At 38.1% G+C, this 26,863-nt stretch overlaps 1 protein-coding gene across 1 annotated transcript; it reads left to right on the forward strand.

Annotated features, from left to right (window-relative positions):
• Window positions 1–26,863, forward strand: SPPL2A (signal peptide peptidase like 2A). Its single transcript, XM_019471318.1, has 17 exons — window positions 1–31; window positions 1,121–1,260; window positions 2,520–2,702; window positions 3,534–3,623; window positions 6,975–7,108; window positions 9,243–9,394; window positions 11,561–11,657; window positions 13,044–13,145; window positions 13,836–13,917; window positions 14,224–14,298; window positions 15,009–15,065; window positions 15,223–15,276; window positions 15,703–15,802; window positions 16,682–16,759; window positions 17,104–17,264; window positions 19,446–19,479; window positions 24,118–26,863. Exons 1-17 carry the CDS (start codon window positions 1–3, stop codon window positions 24,147–24,149), a joined length of 1,602 nt encoding a protein of 533 aa, XP_019326863.1. The 3' UTR covers window positions 24,150–26,863.

Here is a 26,863-nt window from a genome sequence, read left to right on the forward strand (position 1 = left end):
ATGGCCGATATAATGGATTCCTCTGAAGAAGGTTTTTTGCTATTCAAACCAGGCAGACATAAACCTCTGAAACAATATTGTCACATGTTTTGCTTTTCTCTCTAGTTCTTACTTGCTGCGGAATACTGATATGCTAGCCTGAGGAGAAATGCCTCTATAGCACTGTTAATGATTAGCATGGTACATCTGACAAATATTTGGGCTTTCCCTGCTTACCCTTGCCTACTTCTAGCTTAATATCTCAGTGTTCTTTCAGACAAACCTGGAATTTACAACAGGATTTAAATTTTTGTTAATCTTTTGATACTTCCTGATACTGAGGTCAGTTTCTCTCTCAAGAAAAACAGTCGAAATGAGGTCATCGCCCAATTTTCTTAAGGTGACACTTCTTTGAGATACAAATGATGCTTATTTGTTTTCACTACTTCGCAGCTGTAGCTACATCTAATCCTTAGTCTATTCATTTATCCAGTTAGATACCTGACCTTTATTAGTATATTAATGCTTGGGGAGAAGTATATATCCCTAAAATTATCAGAAGTTTTAAAATTCGTATGTATTAGTAAAGAACAGAAATCATGTTATTTGAGGGACTCTGAGAGTAATCTTAAGAGACACCAGTATTTCCTTAACTACACAAATTCTTAAAGTACACTATTTTGTGTTTACAGGTATTTGATAAAAAATATTCTAGGAGTTGCCATATAATACCTTTATTAGTAGGGGAAATTCCAGAGTCTGCAAGGAGAGAAAGACTTTAACCCACTTTTCCATGTACTGTTTTAATTGCTTTCTATGTAAACTTTTACACTTTTTGAAAAGTATAGGATACGGAATCTGAAATCATTTGCCTGGGTTTCTTGATGGTATTCTACTTGGTGCCGTGTACTGTACATGTAACAAATACATTGTATTTGAAATGAGGATAAATAGTTTTATACAGTGACTTGATTTTTACTCTTTTCCCATCCTGCTTTCAAGCTACCCATCTCTTGTGGAATCAATCATTATATAAAATAATTAATTGAATAAGTTCCTTTTCTCCAAACAGCTCTTTCTAAGCTAACAGCTTTTTAGAAGAATATCTGTATACTGGTAGTCTGAACTTTTTTTATTTCAGAACACCCTGGTTTATTGCAGGTAACTGCAGATGAGGGGATCCTGCACGCTTCTGGAAATGGTGTGCCTCCAGTAACAAAGGATTACTGCATAATTTACAGTTCTAAATGGATATCTCTTCCAAAGAGCCTGGACAATGCTGTAAGTAGCTTAGAATCATACTCCCTAAGAAAACTAGGCTGCAGTATGAATTTGGATCAGCTATAACTGGTCCTCAAAATTTTGAGTTAAATAGGTGCTACACTGAATACTTACCTTTTTGGGTTGTGTGGTGTGTCCGGCCCCTTAAAAAGTGAGCTCCTAAAGTTTGCAAAGGTGATACTCTCTCTGTGCTTAGAACTGGTTTTAAATACATTTATATATTCAACTGATACTGTTAATTTTTTTTCTTCAGTTGTTATCAGTATGTCCAAGTTTTAGATTTGGGAGTAAAACTTCTGTTTATTTGTTTGCAAAAATTTTTTAAACTTGTGAAACAGATTTCTTATACCGATTCATCCGTTTGATCTTCTGTCTAATTGTCTTGAGAACATGTGGTGGAATAGGAGATTATCTGGAATGTATCATCATGCCATGTTTCCCGAGTGTGTCTCTCTGAGCCAAACTAGGGTGTGAGGCAGAAACAAATCTTTTTTTTTTTTTCTTTTTTCTTTAAGCCTTCATCTTATAAACAGGAAGTGCTTTGTATTTGGAAGTGATCAAGGCACTCTTCTCTCCCTTCCCTCCTGTCATTCATTAGCAGGGTAACTCAATGTAGAACAGAGTAAAAATCATTTGTCTGCCCCAAGCATATTTGCTGTGCTACTTTGGCCACTGAGGCGGCCAGTTAGTTTGATTAACTAAAGAAAACTGACAATCATTTAAAAATAATTGTCAATACGGAATTGAACTTTGAAATAAGGATAGAAATCTTTTTTTTTTTTTTTTTTTTTTTTTTTTTTATTTTTTTTTTTATAAGTAGTATGTTATCAGGCTCGCCAACTGTTTTTGAACAAGTATTATACTTCAGAACTCTGGTTATGTTGTATCTGTCAGTGCTCTTTTGGCTTCTGAAGCCTGGAAATATCACAGAGTGTACATTGGATTCCCCAGAACTACAAGCAGTGATTTTTTTCTATATAACCAGTTTCTTATGTTTAAATTAGAGCAACAATTGCTGTGAAATTGCATTTAGAAACAGCCAGATATTTCAGCTGTACGCTGCTCTAAATGTCCTTCAGTATTGCGGGCTGCAGAAACTGCTGCTCTCATTTTTATATTCCTGAATTAATGATTGCTTTCTGTTATGCCTCTTTCTGGCAAACCTCAAATTAGGGAGCATAGGAATGTCTTCTAGATTAGTTTGCAGTATCAAATTTCCTACTTTCATCACGTTCCTCTTCTCCCTTTTTTCTCTGCAGACTTTCAGGACTCTGGAAAACCTGACTTCTACGGTACTCTGCAATTCTTCTCAAGTTCCTTCTGGCTTAATGAAGGACAAAGCAGTTGTAGTGATGCGAGGAAACTGCACCTTTTTGGAGAAAGCAAGAATTGCACAAAGTTTGGGTGCTAAAATGCTGTTGATTGCCAGTAAACCTAGGCTGGTAAGTTACAGCGTACAGTTTTCTTCTGTAGTGAAATAGCGTCTTATCTATTTCGTCTGATGCAGTGTTGTGCAGGGTTAGCTGAGAGAAACCCCAAAAGCAGAGGACCTCGGCAATGTGTGGGACTCCAGACAGAGTCATTACCCTTCCCCACAGAGCGCTGTGCTGGCGCGACTGCTGTTCCTGAGACCGAGAGGGTCATTCCGAGTTAGCTCTGTGCGACGCTGTGTTGTATCGTCTAAAAGTATCTACAGCTGAATTGTATTTTTAATCTGTTCCTTGTATCTTTAATCATGTTTCTGAATGCAAATGCTTGTCTTTGTCATTCCCTACTTTTAGCGTACTCTGAACTCCCTGTAGTCTTAGGTGATACTTTGTTTTAGACATGTGTGACAAAAATAAGCTAGGAAAATGTAATCCAAAATTGGAAATTAAAAAAGGTATTTACAGATACTTCTGTTGCTTTTTGTTCTCTATTACAGCTGCAACATGTATGAATAAATATTTGCAATTTATGAATTTGTGTGATTATCATGAAAAGTTAATCTTGTTGTAAAAGCATGGAGAATAAAAACAGAGTTTTGATTCTCCCTTGTAATGCTATAAAAGCATGAGAACTTTATGAATCCAGATGTGTTGGTAGTATCACCTGTTCTGATTTAAGTACATCTGTCTTCATTAACCTTTTGCAAAAGGTGATGAATGAGCTCTTTTTTTTTTTTCCTTCCTACAAATACGCTGAAATTTAAAGGATAATCTGCTTTTAGGGACCTAACTTGCTTTGTAGTTAGGCTCAACATACTTATCACTGAAAGGCACTTTCTCTTTTAGTCTCCTCTTTCAGACAACAAGACTGATTTTGAAGATGTGACTCTTCCAGTTGCTCTTATAAGATATAATGACATAGTAGATATGCAGCTGGTAAGTAATGTAACTGCAGCATGTTATGGTTTGTATAAACTTAGGTTTTTAAACAAATAAATAAAATAATTTCAGGTCAGATATGGATGTCTGCCTGATTTGGATGTGCATAGATACTGCTTTCAGTTTCACAGAAGAGGATGGATATTAAGTCGTGGAAGTGCTAGTCTTCCTAATTCAGGTTAATTTGAGAGAATGATTAATTAGAACACTGAGAATGGGAAACATAATACCTAACTGGAGGGAGGGTAATCTTAGAAGTCTTCCTGCTCAACAAGATAAGCGGCCTTCCATTGCAGATGCCTGACATACGTCAAGAGCTATAGCCTGAGAGGGCTGCTCCTTTACGCAGGAGCCAGAACAGTTGAACTTGTATCTACTGGCAGGATATCTTTCAGGGAAGCAGTACCTTATCAGGTTGGATCTTGAGGAAGGTGTGAGGGTTTTTTTGTCTTTGCCAGATGATGAGCTAGCATGACTGCATCTCCTACAGAGCAGTTAGGCAGTGTAGTTTGAGTTTCTGCTGATGAGTTCATGGTGAGATGCCAAGTGTGTGTCATTAAAATGTGGTAGTTGTGGTATCTCCTACACTTTATAAGCAGAGGAGTTTGTTTTGGGGGTATTTGGAGTTTGCTTTGCTTGACATGTAATATTAGGATACAGAATATTGCAGAGAGTTTTAAAGAAAACAGTGTCGTATCTTCGGTGTGGCTTTTTCTGTTGTTATTTTGTTGTTGTTTTGTTTTTTATTTAGTATTAAATAGCTTTGCTAGGCAGGAGTTGCACTGCACATGTTTTTCTGTGAATAGCAGAGGCTAGCACTAACCTGTGTAGCGTTAGCTTCTTGGATTGAATTTGCAAGCTCACTTCACCATTTCTGCTCTTAATCTTCAGAGCTGCCATGGGAGGTTGTCTTAGGTAAGTATGCATACTGAAACCTGCCTAGATGTATAGGACTTTGGTTGTTTTCTGTCTCTTCCCATTAAAGATGGGTTCTTGCTGAGCATTGACATGACTGAAGGTTTGTGATGACTGTCCTCAGTCTGTCGTAGTCTTGATGAATACTGTGTTTTGGTTCGGGTTATCCTCTGTCTTGAAATTTGTTCCTTCAAGTAAGACGAGTGTTGTTTGCTTAGTTGAGTGGTTTTAAGATATGCCCTACTAACATGAAGGGGAACTAGGGCAAGGTTAGATCCCTAATTTGTTCTGAGTCTTCTCTGCACCACCTTATTACCTACTGCTGCTTGGGGTGGTGTCATGTGGAATCACTTCTGTACAGCTATAGTAATTCACCAGAGTAACTTTGCTAGTGGATTAGTGTGCCAGATGATGTCTCATACTGCTGTTGAATCAAAGAATTTGGTTTTGTCTTATGATGAGACCACCTTCGTAAAAGTAGTGAGGAACACAGCCTAGACTGCAAGTGATCCTTTCCTAGTTCTGGTGCAGTTTTTGCCAAAGCCTTCTGTCACGTCGCTGGCAGCTGTTGTTTTGAATGATATGTGCTGCTTAGAAGCTGGCAGCCATTGTATTCTTCCTACTACAGTTGTATTTCCATTTTAACTCTTTTCAAGGCTTCCAACTTTCTCCTTTTATTTAGAAGAGAGAGACAGCACCAGTCGGAGGGTAGCTAGTTTGTATAAGCATTCTTCCTACTTTTTCTTAGAAGACTTCATCTCTGTTAGCTTTCACCATTCAAGTCAGGTATATTATGAGTCTTGATAGCAATAGCAGAGTGTTACAAACCTTCTAGTAAGTGGACAGCTCTCTTGCAGAGTTGTTGTCTGACGCGATGTATTTGATTCTAGTGCTCCCTGTGGTGGAAGTTGAGACTTTGCAAATTTTTAGTGAAGAGCAGAACAATAGGAACAAAAGGAAACAGTCACTCTAGATTCTAATGTGAATTGTGCTTTGTAAGATTTATGAAACTTAAAGGAAAAACTGGATTAAGACATGCTGGAATTTAATACTAAAAATGTATAAGCCTTTAGGTTTCCTGGGTTTTTTTGGTGCTTTTTTTGTGTCTGTGTTTTGGTTTGTTTGGGGTTTTGTTTTCTTTTTTTACATACAGGATGCTGTAATTTGAATAGGGTTATCTTGCCTTTATCTAATGTTATGTTCCACTTCATACAACTGCAATGTTTCACTAGAATTTAATTTTCTTACTTGTTTTCTGAATTTCCATAACTTCAGGCAAAGGAATGATTCTGACTTCTTTAGCCTGCAGTAAGGTTAATATCTGTAACTAGATAATTCAGATGCTGAAATGAATCAGCTTTCTTCACATATGGCCAGTATATTCCACTACACTACTCAGTTTCCCATTCAGTCTCTCCACTGCCAGTTTGATCTTCCTGTAGCCAAACCTGCCTGGCATGTTCATCTCCTCTTCTGCTTTTATCCCACATGCAGGCTGTTAACAAATCTGTTTTCCTGCTGCATCTCTGAATTCTGTTTTCACTGCAGGATTGCTTTAGATGCCTTGGCTGACTTTGTCTAAAACAGCAAACCTTTCTTCCCTACCTCCTTCCGTTTCCTGTCAAGTTATCATCCTTTGTTTCTTAAATCTCACCTTTCAGTCAAATGGAAGCATCTTGGTTTTGCTTTCAAGATTTTTGTACAATTCGGTAGCAGTTATGTCTCCATGTTCCCTCCTATCTTCTTCAGTGTCCTTCAGCTGATGGTTTTTTTACTTTGGTCTTAATTTTTTTTTAAGTAGTGTGAAATTGCTTTCTTTTCTTTTGAATCCATCTCAAATGATGTTTGTGTAAAGCTGTTATTAAGTAACTTTCTGCCACCTTGAGTTTTCACTGTGTCCTGTCTGAAGCATCATGCCTGTATCTGAACTGTGAGTTTTGTGGTTTCAAGAGCTAGAGGTAGACCTCTGCTGATACCTCAGTGGACCTGTGAGTTTGTATTTCAAGTTCATTGACTCAGATGTGCTTTCCTGCCGAGCAGAAGTCTTTGATAGTACTTGGTATATTTGGGGGATGAGAAGCTTCTGGGCTAGAGGCACAACTTTGCAGAAGTGTTGAAAGAATGCAAAGAAGTACCATTTTGCCTTGTGGTATCCATACGTTTCCAGAGCAGTAGTAATAGGATTGTTTTCAAACCTGACCATCCTGAAAGGCAGCATGGAAAGCATTGCTTTGTTACAATGACCAAGGCAAATATATGGGATGTCTTGTGCACTAAATTGAAAACTTGCTCTCAGCATTGTGTAGGTTAAGAGCAGGAAATCATGATGTGCATCTTGTTGGAAAATAAGCAATAAGTTCTGTGTTGTCCTTACGGACCAACTTGTATGTGTGTTTTTTGTTTGTTGTTGTGTTTTTTTTTTTTTTTTTTTAGACGCTTGGAAATGAAGTTAATGTGACTCTGTATTCACCACCTTTGCCAGAGTTTGATTGCAGTATGGTTGTCATCTTCCTAATTGCTGTGTTTACTGTGGCACTAGGAGGCTACTGGAGCGGAGTAGCAGAACTGTAAGTTTGTTAAATGGAACTGCTTAAATTATGTGAACTACATATCTGTGAAAACTGTGACTATGATCAGTGAGAAATTGTGTTCTTTTACATTGGTAGTTAAAAAATTAGAAGATCTAGGTGCAATTAGCTGTTCTGCCGTGAAATGCTTCAGCACTGCAACCTTTAAAAAAATCACTGTAGGTCTTTGAGGAACCTTGAGTAGTAGATTGTAAAAGTTCCTGAGGGATAATGCAGCTCTTGGGAGGAGGAATGAGTTAACATTTTGACAAATTGCCAAATACTCTGTAACTGGCATCCAATATCCATGATAGAAAGTAGGTATTTTAATGACACCTTTTAAAATCCAGTGATCCAAGAGGTACATGCGTAGTTTTGCATTGGCAAGGATCTGTACAACTGCTTCATCCCGGCTGGCTGTGCAGCACCCTCTGGGATGTCTCTGCACCGCGCTCCTGTCACTAGGAGCACTGGGGAATGCGGTTTGGTTGTGTCTGGGTGGCTCCGGACAGTTAAAGTCCAACCAGGCTTATCTGCTTCAGCTTGATGTGTTATCTGGTGGAGCAACAGAGCCAGGGGCAATAGCAGCTCTAGGACTAGGCAGGGGCAAGGAGGCAGCAGCCGTCCCTGTGCAGGGAAGGGGAGGGGGTGAAGTGTAGAATGTGGCAAATGCAGGGAAACAAGGGGTAATAGGGGTTTCTGCACTGTGCTTGGGGGATGTGCGGCTTTGTTTAGAGAAGCGAAACACACTCGATGCACAGAATTGTTTTTAGTCTGGGGTTAAACTGGATATAGCTGGCCTTCCAGAGCATGGCGGTATTCTGCAGTATTTCTTGGATGTCTGCGTACGTTGAACGGGCCTAGGGCTTACCATTCTCAGTGGTGTTCTCCTGCTTTGTTCCCCAGAACAACAGGGAGTGGATTGTATGTGATAACAACAGCTTCCTCTTTCCCACTAGTTATGCAAATCTAGTGATTTTACAGAGATTAAAGAAGTAGAAGGAGGGGGGGTAGTGTTTCTTTTTTTTTTTTAAAGGTTGGATCTGATTATGCTTCTTTTTTACCCTGCAGTGCTATAGGGTGTGGCTGCACTGAATGCTAAAATAACAAAATGTGATGCTGTCTCCCATATTGAAAAATACCTAGATGTAATTATATTAAACTTGTTAAAGTGCACTTTCATAAATGTAGGGTGAGCTTTTTTTTAAAAAAAAAAAAAGCTGCTTATTCAAAGCATGTCCTCTGAGAAGGTGATTCATCTAACAAAGTGTCTTACTCCTGTGGGTTTTTCCCTTTTGAAGGTAGCTGTTTCAGTGCTGAATTCAGCATTTTGTAGGTAGGTCCTGGGATTTGTCAGGAACACGCTATCTGATGGGCAAGTTGCACTAGCGTCTGTACTAAAGAGTAGTAGGACTATCTGCTCAAAGAACAAACACAACAATTTAAGTCTCCTTATTTTGCATGGTGAAGTATAAATGTGGAGTATGTACGCACAGAAATCTTACTCCCAGTGAAAATCCCCAATTACACCCCCTCTCTTTCATATACTCTGTAATTATGAGGTGGAAAGGTAAAAGAACTAGTACTTAGCTAGCTTCATTCTGCTAACATGAATGGTTTTTGCAGACACTTAATGTCTACAGTTGATGTTCTAAAACAGTGTGTAATACCCATGATTTTGATTTATCAGAGACATATTTGTCACATTGACTACATCTAGCCCAAGAAATATTGTAGTCAGAGGTGATGTGCTAATAGAGTTGAGTGCATGCATCCTGAAAAGGAGTTTAAGAGTTTTGATACTGGACTACTTTTCCTCACATGGATGAGGGGTTTGGTTGGGGGTACTCCTTAAAGTTGGCAATCGCCACACGATTGGAAAGGAGGGCAGTTAAGAATCTTTTCCTTGTGATCTATGCTAGGTTAGAAGTGCATATCTCCGTTAAGAAATGGAGAGAGGCTCACAACAATAAGCATACCATTTTTCTGTGATTTTTAAGTCTAATAATGGTATGAAGGATTAGATTGAAATGCTGTCAGTCTCAATGCTTTAAAACCAACAATTCTGGTCCAGGTAAAACACTTTCATAATCTGTCACCTGAGGTAAATGTGTTTGTCGTTTTCTTAAAACAGTGAGAATTTGAAAGCAATAGCAACTCCTGGGGAGAGAGAAACAAGACGGAAGAAGGAAGAAAATGTTACTTTCACCCCTGTAACAGTTATCTTGTTTGTTGTCATCTGTTGTGTCATGCTGGTCTTACTTTATTTCTTCTACAAATGGTTAGGTAAGAAACAACGAATAATCTCATTTGACTTATTTTTCTGCATGATCTTATTAGGTGTCTAACTCTGAAAAGCTAGATTTCTAAACTAAATGTAATTATTTTAACTGTTCTCTCCATGTATGAATTGAGGGTTGAAAAGGTGTAGTTGCTACTTAAAAAAGAGAGAAGCTTTCTTCTACTGCCTTACAAAGGCTGCCTTGGCAGTGCTTATTCTGAAGGAAATAGTGTGGAGGAGAGGTGACTAGCGACTAGTAAAAAAAGTGTACGATGCATGTCGATGTTCTTGGGAGGATGGCAAGGATAACTTAGTAGTGTTTAGAGTGAAGCTTTTGTTAGGTATTGCTACATTGACAGTGAGTTTGTGGTTGCAGTGCCCTAATTGAAGTATCAGGCGAAACAGCATTACCATAATGGAATAAACTCAGGCATGCTAGCAATAAGCGAAGTTCTTGAATTCTGCAATTCCAGTAAAATGTAGTTTCCAAACTGTTGGTTGATTTTTAGTTTCAATTTTTTTTTTTTCCTGCCCTCAAGTCATGCAACCAGAAAAGATACACTGTTTTAAATTACACTTTTTAGTATGAACAATGTAACTTTCATTCTGAAAGCTTCCTAAATTCACTCTTTCCTAGAACTTGTTACCAGTTAACCTCCTGCTTCTGGCAAAAGAAACTTCACCATCCTGACTTCTGATTTTGTATAACTTTTGTTATCTTGACTATGGGCAATGCTACCTTTACTAAACTTGTCCCACTAAAAGACTGATGAACCTTTTAATGTGATCAAAAGATGTAGGTTAAAAACGTCCCCTGTTTACTCTGAGATGTTTCAGGTGACATTTAGGAAGAAGTGAAGAAAGAGGCTTCTTAAAGGATAAAGGGAGAGGAGTAACAAATGTGTTAGGGGGAGGAAGAAATATGAATGGTTCAAAGAAAATAAGTAATAGCTGTTTGCTAAGAAGCCTTAGTTCTGTGCACTTTGGAGCAGACATATATGAAATTTCTTGGAGGTAAAGAAGCTGTTACCACGGTATGACATGCTGTCCCAGGAAAAAAAATCTGTATTTAATTAAAAACAAGCAACCAAAAAACCACCAATTTGCTATGTCACTACTATAGTGTGTGAATGTACGTCCTGATATCGGTACGTGGAGTTAGGATCAATTCTGTAACTGAAGTACTAGGGAGGGAATGTTTCCAGCACAAAGCCAGTTGCAAAGCTGAGCTCTACGATGGAGTTCTCCGTATCTCTTCTTGTAAGTATTCAGGCATTATTAATTCTGCATTGTTGCCTCAAAATTTGAGATTCCTTAAACAGCTGATTTCTTACTGATTTCAGAGGAACCTGTTGTGTAAAACTTCTTGTTTCGCGTCTTGGAGGCTTAACAGATCATAATGGCGCACGATCTTGGTTACAACTATAAAATCCACCTTTCTTGCCTGTTTTTTCAGTCATCTTCTTGTAGGTATCAGAATTGCTTTCTAGCCAGACCCTCACTACCAAAAAAAAACCCCCAAACCCCAACTAGCAAACAACTGGTTTTATTGTTTGTCCACGTTTCAGGGTGCTTTACCATAAGTTAGAATACACAATATACTCTAAGTTAGAACATGGGATATGGAGTTTTTTCCTAACCAGGTGATTCCTAGCTACGTAGAAATTTTTCGAAGGGATAGGGTGTTTATTATCTTAAAATGCCATCTAAATCATCAGTCAGATCTTGGGGATGCTGAAATTTTTATGCATAAGCAGACAAAGTGATTAAAAAGAAAATTTGAAGTGAGGAGTATTAACAGAAGTTGAGAAAGCTGGTAGTTGTAAAATAGTACTTTGGTTTTAGCCATAACCAAATAAAAGTATGTGAAAGCAGTAACAGGTGACACTTCTTCTTAAAGAAAAGGGAGGAAAAATAAAAAAAAAAGTTTTCAATTCAAAAATTTCAAAACTTTAGTCTTTGCTTGATGAGAACTCTTGTCATGGCAGAGACACTGAGAATTCAGCACTTCCTGTGATCAGCTGGCTATAGTCTCCACTGACCGTATCGAGCAGTGCTATAAGTGTTAACAGTGTATATCAAACGTACATCCTTGTGTTTGATTCCTGTTTGCTGGGGTTTTTTCTGTTGTATTTTGTCACTGATTCCCATCTTCCATTCTTTTTATTTAGTGTATGTTATAATATCAGTCTTCTGCTTGGCATCTGCAATGAGTCTATACAACTGTCTTGCGGCTTTAATAGGAGAAATACCGTTTGGGCAGTGCAGGTATTGTACACCTTTCAACTATTGTAAATGTAAGGTTTCTTTTTGATATTTTCTGGTTGCTACTCAAGGTAGTGTGAAAATACGAGAACGGTTTGACAAATTGTTTCCTGTATGGTTTAGCGTGCGGGATTGTTACAAAAGAAAATTACAAGCTCCTTTAATAGATATTAAAGGTATCCGTAGCATAATCAACAGTGAAAATAGTGTTGCGGGAGACTTGCTGCATTACCCTTATTTGAAAGCATTGCTATAATCAAACCTGAAAGGCTCTGCTTGGCTATCCGAGCTCAGTTTTACAAAATTCTGATTGCCTGTAGGGTGTGCTCACTTCAACTCTCTACGGGGGGATCCTGCACATACTTTGTTTTCTTGGCAATGCTAAATAGTTTCCAATTCTTAGTGGACTGTTTTGAGCAAGTGCTATGCGATAGGCAATAGAGGTTTTCTTCCCTCATCTTAATCTGTACTGTACCTGTGACAGACCAAGTTTTAATTTTTTTCTTGCGAAGGCAACACATTGCTCGTGTCCTCTGTGTTAGAAGCTAGCGGTTACAGTCCTAACTCAGGTAGTGGGTTATCACTATATAGGTGGCCTCTTCTTACTACTTCGAGTTAAATATCCTGCAGCTATTAGTGAGTATGAGAACGTCCCTGTTTTCCTCCCCTGTATCTTCACTTTAAAAAACCCTAATGTTTAATGCGACAAATGGTTCTTTTCCCCCAAAGAACAATGCTTATAAGCTTGGAAGCCTAAGACTGTTTGTGTGTTACTTAGTACAGGATATTAGTGCCAGGTGATCCAGTAGCACATCAAAGGTAGAGATCAGGCAGAAAAGATAGCAGGTTTTGTGTAAGCTGCAGGACAGGCATTGCTTCTGTCAGTTAATATCAGTTCAAGAACTGTCCCAGAAAATTGAGTAGGCAGTGGAAACAGATATTGGCTCACAATTTTTGCAATACGTAGTTATTCTATTTTTTAATCTTGTGTTATGTGTCCTAAAATTGATTTTTCCCTACCACCGTGCCTTTCTGGAATCATGACATGACTGTCCCTCGCTGACATAGTTCTGGTGGCATAATTGTTACATGACAGAAATGGATTAAATTCATCTGCTTGCTGCCTTCCCTGGATGTGTTTGCTAAAATGAGGACTGGCCACCAAAGCCCAACTTGGCTTACTATCTGTGGGCATGTTTTTAATGCAGCCCAGAGAAGGGCTGCTGCTGCAGTTGCAAGAATAATGCCACCTGAGTCCGGACGGAACAAACGGGCAAAGGTGAAGCTCTCAGGATGAGAACACCTTATCAGCTTAAGGACCCATGATAGCACAGGCATGTGTGTTGACTGTTGCAGGGTTTCTTTTTTAATTTAATTATTTTCTTTTAGGATTGCATGCTGCAACAAAAACGTTGAAGTGAGGCTTATTTTTCTTGCTGTATTCTGCATAGCAGCAGCTGTTGTCTGGGCAGTGTTTCGAAATGAAGATAGGTAAGTGATGCATTCTGACTTAAAAGAGTAATATGAATAATTGTCATTAATGAACTTCCCATCGTATAACTAATCCTGGAGCATGGCATCCTTCTAAACTCCAGTGCCGATTTCAAAAAAGTCATGAAAGTATTTATGAAGCTTAACAAGCATGGGAATAATAGAGAACAAAGCTATACAAATGAACTGTGTGGTAATTTGGAGTTACAAAAAATTATGAAGATGAGGAAGAACTAGCTCGATTGCTAATGATTGCCACAGAGGAAAAAAAGGCAAAAATAGCGTAGGGACCACAGGACCTATGCTTCCTATGGTCCAGTGGAAGCATAGGACCACAAATGTTATAGTAAAATCCTAAGTAGCATCTTGAGCCAGATGTTAAGGAGGGCTTCCAATCGAGTGAGCAATCATCCAAAGTGAATACCAAGGCCCTGTTACAGCCTCTGTTCAACTCATTTTCTCTGTAGTACGCTGATAAAGAAGAGTTACCTATTTATGATCAGAGACTAGTGTAAACTGGCCATCTCGAAACTAGTGTGTGGTTTTGGTAGCAATACTTCCTAAAAACTAATTTATTGCTTTCCAATCCGTTTTGTGATCTTGCTATTTCCAGCAAAATCTAAAATTATTATTGCACTTACATTCCAGCAGTAGTTTGAACAATGTGTAAAAATGTGTTCTTATTTTTAGGTGGGCTTGGATTTTGCAAGATATTTTGGGAGTTGCTTTCTGCCTAAACTTTATTAAAACACTGAAAATGCCCAACTTTAAGGTACTGTAAGTTGCTTACCTTAAGAAAGCATTCCAATGCCATGAATCTGTAAGTTTAGTGTCAGGAAGTAGGTTTTCAACACTTAAGAAACATATATTAAAAAAAAAAAATCTTTACCATTTTTAATAATTAAGAGAAACGAATCCTGTTCTAAATGTTATGCCAGAATAAAAACATGGGGGGCAGGGAGGTGTGGGGGTTTGGCTTGGTTTGTTTTTTTTTAATGTGGTGGTACAGTAATGGTACCAGAATCTAACCACGCAGTCCTTGAAAACCTACAGTAATATTTTCTTTGTTTTTTGCCAGTCCTGTGTGATACTTCTAGGCCTTCTCCTTCTATACGATGTATTTTTTGTCTTCATAACACCATTTATCACAAAGGTATGTCTGTGAATTTGTCTCTAAAATAAAAATAAAAATGTTGTCTGGTCACCAGAGCAGTATTTTTGTCAAACAGATTAGTGTTTTCAGTATTCTCAGTGCAGAAATGCTGACTTCCTTTTTCTTTTTCCCTGTTTAAGGCAGCAATGGCCTAAATTTTTGTCTTGTACGGGCAACAGAGCGTAACGCTTGTATAGGTGCCATGAACTTTGTTAAATGACTAAGTTTTCAGCAATCACATGGCCAGAAGTAAGCTGTCCCCAATTGTGTGACAGTGCGATGATGAGAAATTATTGTCCTCCAGTTTTCTTCCTTCTTTTGCTTCTAACACCCGTATGTTGGAACATGCTCTAGTACTTTCTGCGGTGCTCATTTGCAGTGTAGTGTGACCTGTATGCAAGCGTACCTTCTTTTATTTTGAAACAGAAAGCTCATGGCAGAAAAAGCTGACATGTTTTTATCTAAACTTCCAGCTACATCTAGTGGATTTGTTTTCTGTTTTTTTTAAAACAGCTATTTTAGGCTGGACTATGTGTTTTTAATGCAAAACAATACTGTCTAATACTGTACAATACTAGTGCATTCCTTTTGATATTCAGGATTTTTCCAATCCTGAATTGTAAGATGAGCTACCAGCAGTTTCTGTAAATATAGTAGGAATGTTTTGGTGTATTAAACCACTAACTTTTGAAAAATAACCTTAATTTCAGAATGGGGCAAGTATAATGGTTGAAGTTGCAGCCGGTCCTTTTGGAAACAGCGAAAAGGTATGAACAGTTGTTTTAATATGTGCAACATAAAAATACTGACATTGCGTAGCTAATTCATAGCGTGCTTTTCAGCATAACTTTCTCACAAAATATAGCCAGCTTCTGCTGTTTTCTTTTAAGTATTAAATACCTGTTGACTTGGGTTTGATCCTAGAATGATGGAAACTTGGTGGAAGTCCCTACTGAACGCTCAGCTCCCCATGAGAAAGTAAGGATTGTATTTCAGATACTGGATTTTTAAGTGATTCCCTCTGAAAAGACTATTCTTTTGGGGAAAACCTGACTGTCCAAATTTCTCTTCAGGGCCTGGATATCATTGATCAGTACTCTATAGTTAGGTTAATAATCCACACTTGTTATTCTCATTATGTGGTTAAATGTTGTTTTAACTTTTTTGTTTGGTGTGTGCGTATTATTTGTAAATCTGGAATTCCAGCTTACCTTAAGCTTTATCCACTCTCTATGTTGGTTTCTGGTTTTTACTTTAGGTTCTACCTATTTTGAAGTTCTGCATTAACAATTAATTAATTACATTAAAACTGTTTATTAATTTAAGCAAAAAACCAAAAAAAATCCAAAACACCAGGATGCTTTAGATTAGATTTATGTGGGCTTCTAAAATACTGTTTTACAGTTACCTGTGGTTATTAGAGTGCCTAGACTCGAATACTCCGCTTCGACACTGTGTGACATGCCATTTTCGTTGTTGGGTTTTGGAGACATTATTGTCCCAGGTGAGCAAATGTTTTTGGCAATTGTGACTTACGATTAAATATTTTGGTTTTGATTCTCAACTGACTTGTGTTAGAATTTATTCCACAAAGTAGTTACCGAATCAAATGCAGCAGTTTTCCTTGATCTGTCAGTGCAGAATACAACAAACGCCACAATATAAGAAAGCTTAGTATGTTACAGAACACTTAAATAGTGAAGGGTTTTTGCTTTTCTGTTGCACTGTGTTATGTAAACACAAGTCCCATGGATAAATCCAGTTGTCAGTATTAATTAAATCTCATTGAAATCTCACAGAAAGCAGGTATTCTGTGACTTCATAGTATTTTCGTATCCTCGAGTACCTAATTAGAGGTGAGGTAACGGAAGATGTATTATCAAGTTTTTGCATCTTTCTTAGAAGAGCTGAATTTTGCCATAGTTGGAGTCTTGAGCAAATTACTTCAGTCAGGCACAAAGCACCATCTTGTGAACAGTGTGCTCTCCCTTTTCCTGTGACTTGTACTGAGGCAAAATTGCTGATTGTTAAGAGCGAGCATCAAAATCCTATTGAGGAAGAGTATTAAAACTAGGTTGTTACTCTTCTGTATTAGTGCCTTCAAAATTGAAAATATCACAATGTAATTAGCTTGCTTAAAAAAACCAAAACCTTTTAACACCAAGCGCACTTGGCTCATATTTGCATTATGGTTTAGATTTTCAAGACTTACCGTAGGATTTCTTAAACTGGTTCTTGGCTTTCCAGAAATAAATGGCAAGAAGATAACATACAGTAATGGGAAATTTTACTATAAATTCTTCTTATGCTGCTTTGATTTGGAGGATTGGGGAGAAAAAAATTCATGGCTAAATATTTCATTAATTTTTTTTTTTTTGTCAAGGGCTTCTTGTTGCCTATTGTCGAAGATTTGATGTTCAAACAAGTTCATCTTCTGTATACTACATTTCCTGTACAATAGGTAAATCACGGTATTTCAGCAAAGTTAATCTTCATGTTAGCTTTTTTTAAATGGCAGAACTACATAGTTTTCTTCAGGTAAAGGTTCAATGTTGTCAAGAATCTCTTCACAATCTTTTTTTAATGTTCCTGCCCATATTTAAGGTGAGCATTCTTTATGGTGGTCAGTTGCTTTGAGAAAGCTCGCAAATATAGAGCAACCTATTGTCCCTCTTTTCTTCAATTATATTAGCAAGGAAGACACTACTTTAAAAAAAAAAAAAATAGTTTTGGCTTACTAAATGAGTGACTTAATTTAAAAATTCACCTGTTCTTGATTGTGTATGTATAAATATCTTTTTATAGCTTATGCCATTGGTATGGTGCTGACGTTCATTGTTTTGGCGTTAATGAAGATGGGACAACCTGCCCTCCTCTATCTTGTACCATGTACACTCATTACTAGCTCGCTTGTTGCTTGGAGGCGCAAAGAGATGAAGAAGTTCTGGAAAGGAAGCAGTTACCAGGTAGGCTGGATGCCTTGAGTATTTTGTTGTTGTTGATTCCTTTGAGTATGTGCTTCTCTAAGTACTTGGTAACATATCCCTCGCAATCCGATTTTTGCTAGTCTTAATGTTCGTTATCTTCTGGGATGAATAGGGAAAAATAGTCTTTACTCTTAGAAAATCTTAGTCTAGTAGTTGACACAGCAGAACAAAGCTTAAGGGAGATGAAATAGCTGGTTCAGTACTCATGGGGGAAAAAGTCATTTGTTCTGTTTTGTTTTCTCTGAAATGTCTTTTTCATGTGTTAACATTCCTCAACTATCATCTTGATGTGGTATAACATGAGTCACTGAACTAAGCATCTAGATTTCAATCTGCACTAGTCCTGTATTAAGAGACAGTTCAAAAAAGTTGGTGATCTACTAGAATTTTAGAAACTTTCCGTGAATCACTGGTGTCCTGCATTGTCAGGATTGTATGGAGCATTCAGCAACAAAATAGCTGGATGGTTATATAACTGTTTTCTATCACAGCGCACGCTGTGTACGTGCTGCCTTGGGTATTCTGCATTTCCCCTTTGGTTATCTCTAACACTGCCTAGGAACTGCAGTCCGTAAAATCCCAGCGGCTGTCTGCCTCTGCCTGTTGACATGTGCACATTCCCCCTGACTTCTCTTGCTGCAGTAACCCAGTGTGCCAGTAGCCCTTGTGAGCTGGCGTTTATCGTAAGACAGACCAGTCTCGAGATTACTCTAAATTTTGTTTGAGACCTGATGTCCAATGTTGTTTGAATTCGGCAACCATCTCCTGTATCTAGGCTGTGTTAAACTCAGCTGAGAGAATGGATAGTCTGATGCGGGGGGGAGGTGGGTGATGCGAAGTTGATGGTGAGCAGCTCCTGCTTTTTCAGCTTCTGGATTGCAAGGTTTAAGTGGATCAGTGGGAGTCAAGGTGGTGGTAATTCTCGTAGATGTAAAACTGCAGGCGTGCAGCTCCTATAGTATTATCAGCTAAATGCTACCTTTGTGGATCTAATATTCTACACCTGCTTCAGCTGGAGGTTGGCTAGGTATGAAATTCCTCAGATCTTCAGCTTTAACTAGATACTCTGTCTTTTTGTCTACAAAAGCAACTCTTCTCCTTTCATAGGTCCAGTGAATAGAAATGTTTCTCTGTAGGTCAGAATGAATTTGGCTTGCCATGCATTTTTATATAAATTGGTGACTGTTTGCTATTCTAAAATAAACAGGGTCACGTATATGAAGCCCAGTAACTCTGGGACTGTTGTGGGGGGAAAAGCTTTGCAATTTATTTTCCTCACTTGAGTTCCAAGTAAGATCGGCCTAAGTAAATCTGGCAAGGCTCTAGTGACAAAAATTTCTTGCACTTCTCATAGCAAAACTCATGCTTGGAAGAATTATGTTGCCATAGTAGTTATTTCAAGTCCTTTCAACTGGTTTCTTGAAGGATTAAAACTGCTCTGAACTTCAGCTTGTTTCGAGGTCAGATGACTTCATTTCTGGCACAATTTAAAATGTTGATTTCCACCGCCACTCCACCATCCCTGGGTTAGATTTGTCTGTGACTGAACACCTCTGTGTAACTTTCCTAACGCCTATTTTTCTATAACTTTCTGAAGAACTTTTTCTGTGTTAATTTTTTTTCCAGAGGGTGTTATTCAAGTTGCACTCTCAGAATGCTGCAGTGTTGATCTGTCTCATGTGTTGTCTTCCCCACATAAAGCTGTATTTTGAACTGTCCTTACTGAACGTACAAACAAGAGAAAAAAAAACCCAAACACAAACCAAAACAAACCACAAACAAAACCCCACATGCAACACCAGGGTTGAAATCTCCAACTTTCAGTGCTCATTCTGAGGAGGAAAGATATAGAAAGGTGACAGAAGACTATTTTTTTGCTACAACAGTGGTAATTTGGACTGTAGCAGAGCTGCCCATTGACAAGGGTGACCAGACTTCTGTAGAGGTTTGCTTTGTCCTCATGGAAACAGAGAAACCTTGTAGACTTGTTAGAGCAAAGCGTCCTAAGAATAGGGGTGCAAAAGCGTGTACAGTGTAACAGGTGACTAAACTTCATGAATGCTGCTGTTTGTTTATAGTCCATTAGTTAGCTTTTTTGAGTTTTGGATTTTTCTGATTTTTGTTGTATATTATTTTAATAATGGAATGAATTTTATTTAGGTATCGGACTCCTCCAGGACGCCTTTGCTACAAGGTGTGATTATGGCCTTCTTTTAATGCAACTTTATGAATCATTTTATGGTTTCTTTTTTTCTTTTTTCCCCTCTGCTTCCTCTTTTCACTCTTTCTTGCATCTATCTTCTTTTTAATTTTTCTTTTCAACTCAGTAGAAGAGGGTAGAAGTGAAGACAAGCTATAAATCTGTTTTTATGCTTAGGTGTGGTGGGTGTTTTTTTCCTTTCTTTAAAGGAATACAGGAAAACTTAATATAAAGTACCAATGGAGCCATGATTCCTAAGCCTGAAGGCAGGCTTTGTATGCCTCTCTACTCTATAATTTCCCAAATCCCTAGGAGTGTCTTCAAATATTTAGAATTGGTGTTAGCTGCTCGACTGTTACCTATATGGTTACCTATATGGAAGTACTTCACCTAATTTTTCTGTGCCACTGCATTGACACGAAAACCTGCTTAGCGCTAAACAACAATTTTGTTGTCCTCTGTTACAATGTTCAGCATTACAATTTGCCTTTAGTAGCCATGTCTACAGTCCCTCTATCATCTTATTACTCAACAGTATACTTTATCCTGTACTGTCTGCCATGCTTGCAGCGGGATAGGGAGCAAGGATTCGGACCAGCTTTTGTGGCCCTGCTGCTGCACAGCTTCTAGACCGCAGAGAGAAGGTTTCACCTTAATATGACTGCTAACGCTGATGGTATTTATTATAGCTGTCCGCTGTCTCAAGCACAGCATGGAGAGAGCAATGCAAGCTTTCAAATTTCAACTTCTTGCAGAATTTTAGCATTTAAATATAATCTTGAATTATAGTCACCAGTCCAGAGTTATACATCTATTTATAAAGCATAGCTTGTCTGCCCTATACACTGAAGACAATTTGAGATGGTGAACTCTGCCTGTGTCTTAAATTCTGAACTAAAAAGTACTTTTCTCATTAGCTTCTTTCTTCTAATAAAGAGTACTTTAACAATTTAAGTCTCATTAAAAAGCCTTAATAATAAAGAAATTAGATACAAAACCAAGAAGAGGTTAGGAAGTGGGAGGGGTTGAGTGCAAATTAAAATCAGATGGCCAGACTGTATTTTTATAACTTAAAATTCTTCTGTCCTGCTGCGTGCCCTCAAGTTCTTGGATAGGATTGTTAAAATCAGGTTTTCAGTTTCTACTTTATGCATATGGGAAATACTTGACTCCCTAAGATAGCTCTGAGGTCCCATAATTCTCAGCTGAGAGCACTTCTGTTTCTGCATAATGATGCAGTCTTAAATTCTAGTTATGCTGTGTGGCTTTTTTATGGAGTAGTCTTGAGCTGTAATGAGTTGCTGCACAGGAAAACATTTTAACTATTCACTGAAGCACAGGGATTTCGTGGGAGAGTAACATACCTGCTTTCCTACCACCCAATGGGCAGTATTGCTGCTGTGAAGTGTATAATAAAGGTTTTTTCTAGGTTTTCTCGGTTGCTTATACTCCTCATGTATGCCTGCATGATAAACTGATTTGATACTGATTTCCCAGTTATTGATTTAATATAAAAATACTATTTGTTTTTTGTATCGGTACAATCTATGAAATCTGTTTAATAACATCATGAAAAATCCAGTGGACTAACGCAACTTTGAAGTCTTCTAGATAGAATAGTCTTGCAACTTTTCAGAGATTGTCAATTTGAAGTGTTTAGCAAGCTTTCTTATCTCTCTTTGAAATAATAAATCAACAGATTTGTTATTGGCATGTTACACAGCATGCACCTGCTGTTTAGGACTGCAATTTTAAATCACATTTTTAGATACTTGCAAATTAATCATAGCTCTAAGTCGTTAAGAATTACGTGAATGCAACATCATTAGAGTGAATCTTGCAGTCAAGTGTGTGCATAGGTGCTATGTATTCTTTTACAGGTAGAAGTTTGTATTGCCATTTCTAGTTTGGCTCTGTGTGCATGGCTTTTTGGTGGTTTTTTTTTTTTATTTTATTTCAGGTTTTTAATAGTTCACCGTGTTAGGAGATAGGTTGAACATAAATGTATTTTACTTACAAAGCTATCTTGACACCCTTCCTTAAAAACCGTCAGGAATTTGGATGTGGGAGAAAAGCTGCTGAATCTCTTCCACTTTAAAAACGTTCATCAGCTCTCCACAATGTGCGGTCTGATTCCTTTGGCAACAACTCTGTCCAGGATTTTAGCATGGTGCCTTCATCTTGCTGCTGGTTTTCATAAAGATTCCTGCAGCTTCTGCTGAGGCTTTGAGGATGGGGTTGTCCTGAGAGAACCTACAACTGAGATACACTTGTGGAAGAAGCTGCTTAATGCAATCTTATGCTTTTAGAAAGACATCTGTGGTCCCTGACTTCAAGTTGTGGGCTATCCTCCTTCTGTGTGGTGGAGGGATTAGAAATGGGGTGGCGTGGATTTTTTTTTTTGGGCCTTGTAACATTTATGTCTATCAAAAAAACCCAAACACCCTTTATGCTCTACTAGCCATTTTGGTTTTAAAGTCAACCTAAAAATCTGATATATTAAGCAGAGACTTTAAAATTTAAATACAGGTGGTATCTCCAGCGTAAGTACATTTTGTGCTACTTACCTTGTTGTAGGATTAAGAGAAGAATCTTTGACTTTGGGATACACTGAATTGTTGCAAATAGTGTTAACTCTTCCTTCTGGAAGCATCTTGTCAATTTAATAGGGAAACGTTTTACAAAAATGCTTACCAAAGCTACCTGCTCAGTGCCAGCTGTTAGATGATCCTCCCTAGGATGAAGGAAGGTACATGGCGTTACTTGATGTAGTGTAGTACTGTGTGGGGGGGGGTTGTTTCCCCCCCCCGAACAAATACCCCCCCCCCGGAACAAATACTTCAATCCTCATCCAAAATGACGGTTTGACTTCTGTAATTGTAGGGAGTGTTTTGCTTTGGGTGACTTTTGATGTGGATTTTTGGTCACAGTGCCGGGGGAAAGTTCTAGATATACTGAAGTGAATGCAAGATTGTCATTAGCACGGGAGCTTGGTATTCGCTGCTGGACTGAGTGTGTGCTATTGCTATAACTCAGTTCTTGGGTGTTTCGGCAAGACTAGTGCCTGCCTGAATTCTTCTTGTCTTAATTCTGACACGTGAAGGGAGGGATGTGGAAGACCTTTTCTGGTTTTAGTCAAGAGTGATATGGTGGACACTAGGCTCTCCTAAGCCTTACCCAAGTCCCAGTGACTTGTTTCTGCCTTGGCACTGTCATCTCAACTTACTGCATGGCATGCTGGTGCGTCTGGATTGGGAAACAGCTTGTTTAAGCAAACCTGCTTTTAATAAGGTACGTTTGTATACCTTGCAATGAAACAGTTGTGTTGGTGTAAAAGAAGGTATGGCACAGAGGTGGGTCACGGCTAGAGAAGACGAGAGAAGTTAATGGAACTACTCTCTTTGCCCTATATATAGAATTACACCACACTGAAGTGCGTATGACACAACAGTGTCAGAGCCTGGCTTTGTCTTGCCAAGGATCCTCTAGCGGGTGCTAGTAAGGCAAGAAAGCAATCGTGTCCCCATCGCGTGGAAATCTGCCCAGCTTAGAACCCACGCGGTGAGCAGCTGTTTGACAGAAAGACAGGGAGCCTTGTTACTACTGGGCAGGATATGCCACTGTAGAACAAGGTACGTAGGGTTTTCTGCCTCTTGGTGCTGAAAGCAGTATGCCCTTGTCCTAATAATCCAGCCACGCTGGGCGTGTGAGCTCTCTGACACGTCTATTTTTCAGCATTAGTTTTACTACTTCCGTATCTTCTGTCTCTGGTTGTCAGCTGTCAAAACTGCCCAATCCTTGGCCTCTTGTTAATTACGCTTGATTCTGAAGCCCTCAAACTGATGGCTCTCAGTTTGTCATGCTAACGAATGTGTGTATTACCTCTGTAACTTATTCAATGCCTTGTCCCAGGGAGGAAACCAGAGCCTTCACTGCCTTCTAGGAATAGAGCAATGGGTAGGGAAACAGGCTGCTTTTTCGTCAGGAAAAGTACAACGTTGTCTTGTGTTATTCAGATGACCTAATCAGTTACATTAATTGGAAAGTATAATCAGCCTATATAATAATCTGGTTTAGATTCTCTTCTGTTGCGGGACTTTACAATTCCATTTCCTTTATCCTTTTTAAAATAAAAGGAAAATTTACAAAGAAATGTTGCCAATACAGTTAGTTTGTACTAACTGTAATATAGCTAGCTTTTACTGTCATGAAAAGAGAAAGCTAGTCTTTTCTATTTGAGCTATTGCTTGCTACCTGTAAATGTTAGGTAGGATCCTGGGATCTATTTCCAGTTCTCCAAACAGCATCTTTGGAAAATCTGCTTAACCCCAATCGGGTTTTTTTGTTCTCTGTATTTAATAATTGAGACACTTTTGACTCAGAAGTTTAATTTCTTGTAGAGGACTTGGTTGGAGAATGCTTTTGTAGTGGAAAGCGTTAGTTAAGAGAGCTTTGATTATTTGGCTTTTCTGATCTATAGAGGACTTCCTATCTGTATGCTGCTAAAATGCACTCTAACACACGTTTAATTATATTTCTCTTAGCTAACAAATACTTTGGACCAATGGGGGAAAAGCAATATTTCTTTATGAAGAGCCATCTCTCTTTTTTTTTTTTTCTTTTTACATTTAGATGATGGAACACCTGGATTATACAGGAAATGAAGAAAGCACAGCATCAGCCAGTGAACAGCCTGGAGGACAATAACATGTAGGATCCTGATTGAAAATAGTATTCAAATTTTCTACAAATGAATTACAGTAAATTTGGTGAAGTTTTACAGTAGAGTATTTCCTACTCTGTGTAAAGGTGTTTTTTACTCCCGCACCTATATTTTTATGGAAAATATTGTTAATAACATAGAAGTAATCAAAATAGACTTGCATTTTTACAGCCAAACCATAGCTAGTAAAACCGTGCCTTATTTTGATTTAAATAAAAGGATATTTTCTATGCAATTTTCCAAATGTGTTTCTATACAGTATATTTTTATAAAAGTTTCTTGCCCATATCAGTTTGATGCATGAAGCGTTTTCTTAATTTTGATTAAGACTAGTCAAGTTTCATTAAAAAAAAAAAGTACAGTACCCTTCATAGGATTCCTTTGTGGATTTTGAATGCAAAGATTGGTAGTAATGTAACTATAGCAATTAAAGAATGAAACTATAGTTCCATTGCTACAAGTCATTGAATAAACAGTGCGTATGTTAGTCTATGTACGTTGTAAGCCATAAAATAAGTAACAGGGCAAACTTAGCTTGGGGTTGTGAGCTTTTTTGCACTCCCCCCTCCCTATAGTATCACTGGCTTATGCCTTAATTGTGAAAATTGTTAAGCTTCGATGCAAGTCTTTGGATTATATACATCGCCAACCATTTCCAGAAAAATAAAAGGGGGGAGGTACTTACACAGTGGTCGTGGAAACTTAGGTGCAGCTCCTGGAATAGTTGACAAACAAGATGGTGAGAAAGGCAAGAGGGTTTTTGCTCAAGAAGTGCTGTTTCGGGGGGTGGGGTGAAATGTTAACCCTGGCCTGGTTCTTCTCCTACCCGTTGAGACTAGGTCTACATTTGTGGTCTTCATTTGGCTGTGGATCAGTTCAAAGGGATGGGGGAAGACAGGACAGATTTTTTTAGCTTTTGCACCATACTTTTTTTTTCTTTGAAACTGGTTTTGAAAATTCTTTGCAATTGATAGACAAAACAACAGGTTTGAATAGTGCTAGTAGTGCCTGTGTTAGTTAGGGCCGATGCATGTGTTTAACTTGTTTAATCTTAATTTGTTTTCGCTTTTAAAGACTTGGAAAAGGAGAAATAGTTTAAATCATTAGTTTGCATTTAGAAGAGTTTGAGTTTGTTTGACACTTTTCTTTTTTCAGGAAACTGCAAATTGAGGGGGATTAGGCATAGAAAACTTGTGTAGCTGTAATGCTAACACTTTACACCAAAGAAAATTGGAGAAGGCAACAACAGGAAACCACTGAGTTCACTTAGTGCTAATGTCAGGTAGTCGTTAAAACATTTTTCCTATTTTTTAAATGAATGTCACTCCTATAGTCAGTAAAAGTTCAAGAACTCTGGAGAAAACAACCGAATAAGCACATGCTGGGCAACGGCAATGCAGGCTTTCCTGCAGTGCCTCACAGAAGTGCCTCAGTGTTCGTCTGAAGGTCACCTCTAGACATTTATAGTTAGTTTGGGGCATGTCTGCTCAGGAAAACTTACCCAGATTAAATCTAGTTTAACTAGATGTACTTTGGAAGTATGCTAATTAAGAGAATTGTAAATCTATATTGGCAGTTAACAAAGGCTTACTGCAAATTCACCGCTTTATGTAATGTATATCAAGTTTAAACTTTTGTTCGCAAGAGTCGGGAGCAGACAAACTTACAGCCTGAGTATTGGTTGTTGCCATTCACACAGATTCACTGAGGTGCCAGTTGATACGGGTAAGATAACCATGCTGTTTGCAACTTCCCTAAGAAAACAGAAATTACAAACAGTTTTTATATGTTAGTAGTTGCCCCTCTTGACTTTCTTGACCTAAGCTTGAACTGACAGCCTCAGAATACAATGATCTTGCGCACCATCTTCAATTTTTATTTGACTGGCACTTAATAATAAATTACAGCATACCTCAGTGTGCCAATAGCAGACTGAAAACTTGTCTTCTGGTGTGTTGTCGTGCTCTTTGACAAGCCCAGTATCTGCCAAAGTTAAATGGTTATGAAGAAGTTTCTGAAAATTCCTGACGGAGACAAAGAAGTCGTAACTCATTCAAAGTCATGCACTACTCAAAGCTCTCCGAAGCTTCACAAATCTATGTAATATGACTCCTTTTTCTCTTTGAAATCTTCTGCATGGAGGATTTATTAAATTTTCAGCTGTAAATGATAATGGAATTAGTATAAACAAAGAAGACCTTTGGCAAAGTAAGTGTATTCAGCAGCTGGCTGTGGAAACTCTGTCTTGTTCTGTGCCTAATTATGCTCCATGCCTGATCATGCCTGAGGTTTCACACACATGTGCTGCAGTTCAATGGGATGTAAACTAACTTTTTTCTTTCGAATGCTTAGATGCTTTGTTTACAAAAATTAAGAATGGAGTTTAAAATTTTATATAAATAATAGGTTAGCATTGACTACTGAAATGAGGTTTTTATAAGTTCAATAGAACTGATTGCAACACTTTTAGCAATTTTGAATGTTTTTAATATTAAATTTGGTAAGGCTAAACACTATGCTAAAAGCCTTTTTAGTCATACTTTAATACAAAAATCTTACTACCTTTTTGTTATATGTTTACTGACAACAGCCCCCTTCCTTATGACTCTTAAGTTATCACTCGAAGGATGTTATTAATAAATGTTACTTGGAAAA

This window comes from Aptenodytes forsteri, unplaced genomic scaffold (assembly GCF_000699145.1).
Source record: "Aptenodytes forsteri isolate BGI_AS27 unplaced genomic scaffold, ASM69914v1 Scaffold1, whole genome shotgun sequence".
In the NCBI taxonomy this organism is placed as follows: domain Eukaryota; kingdom Metazoa; phylum Chordata; class Aves; order Sphenisciformes; family Spheniscidae; genus Aptenodytes; species Aptenodytes forsteri.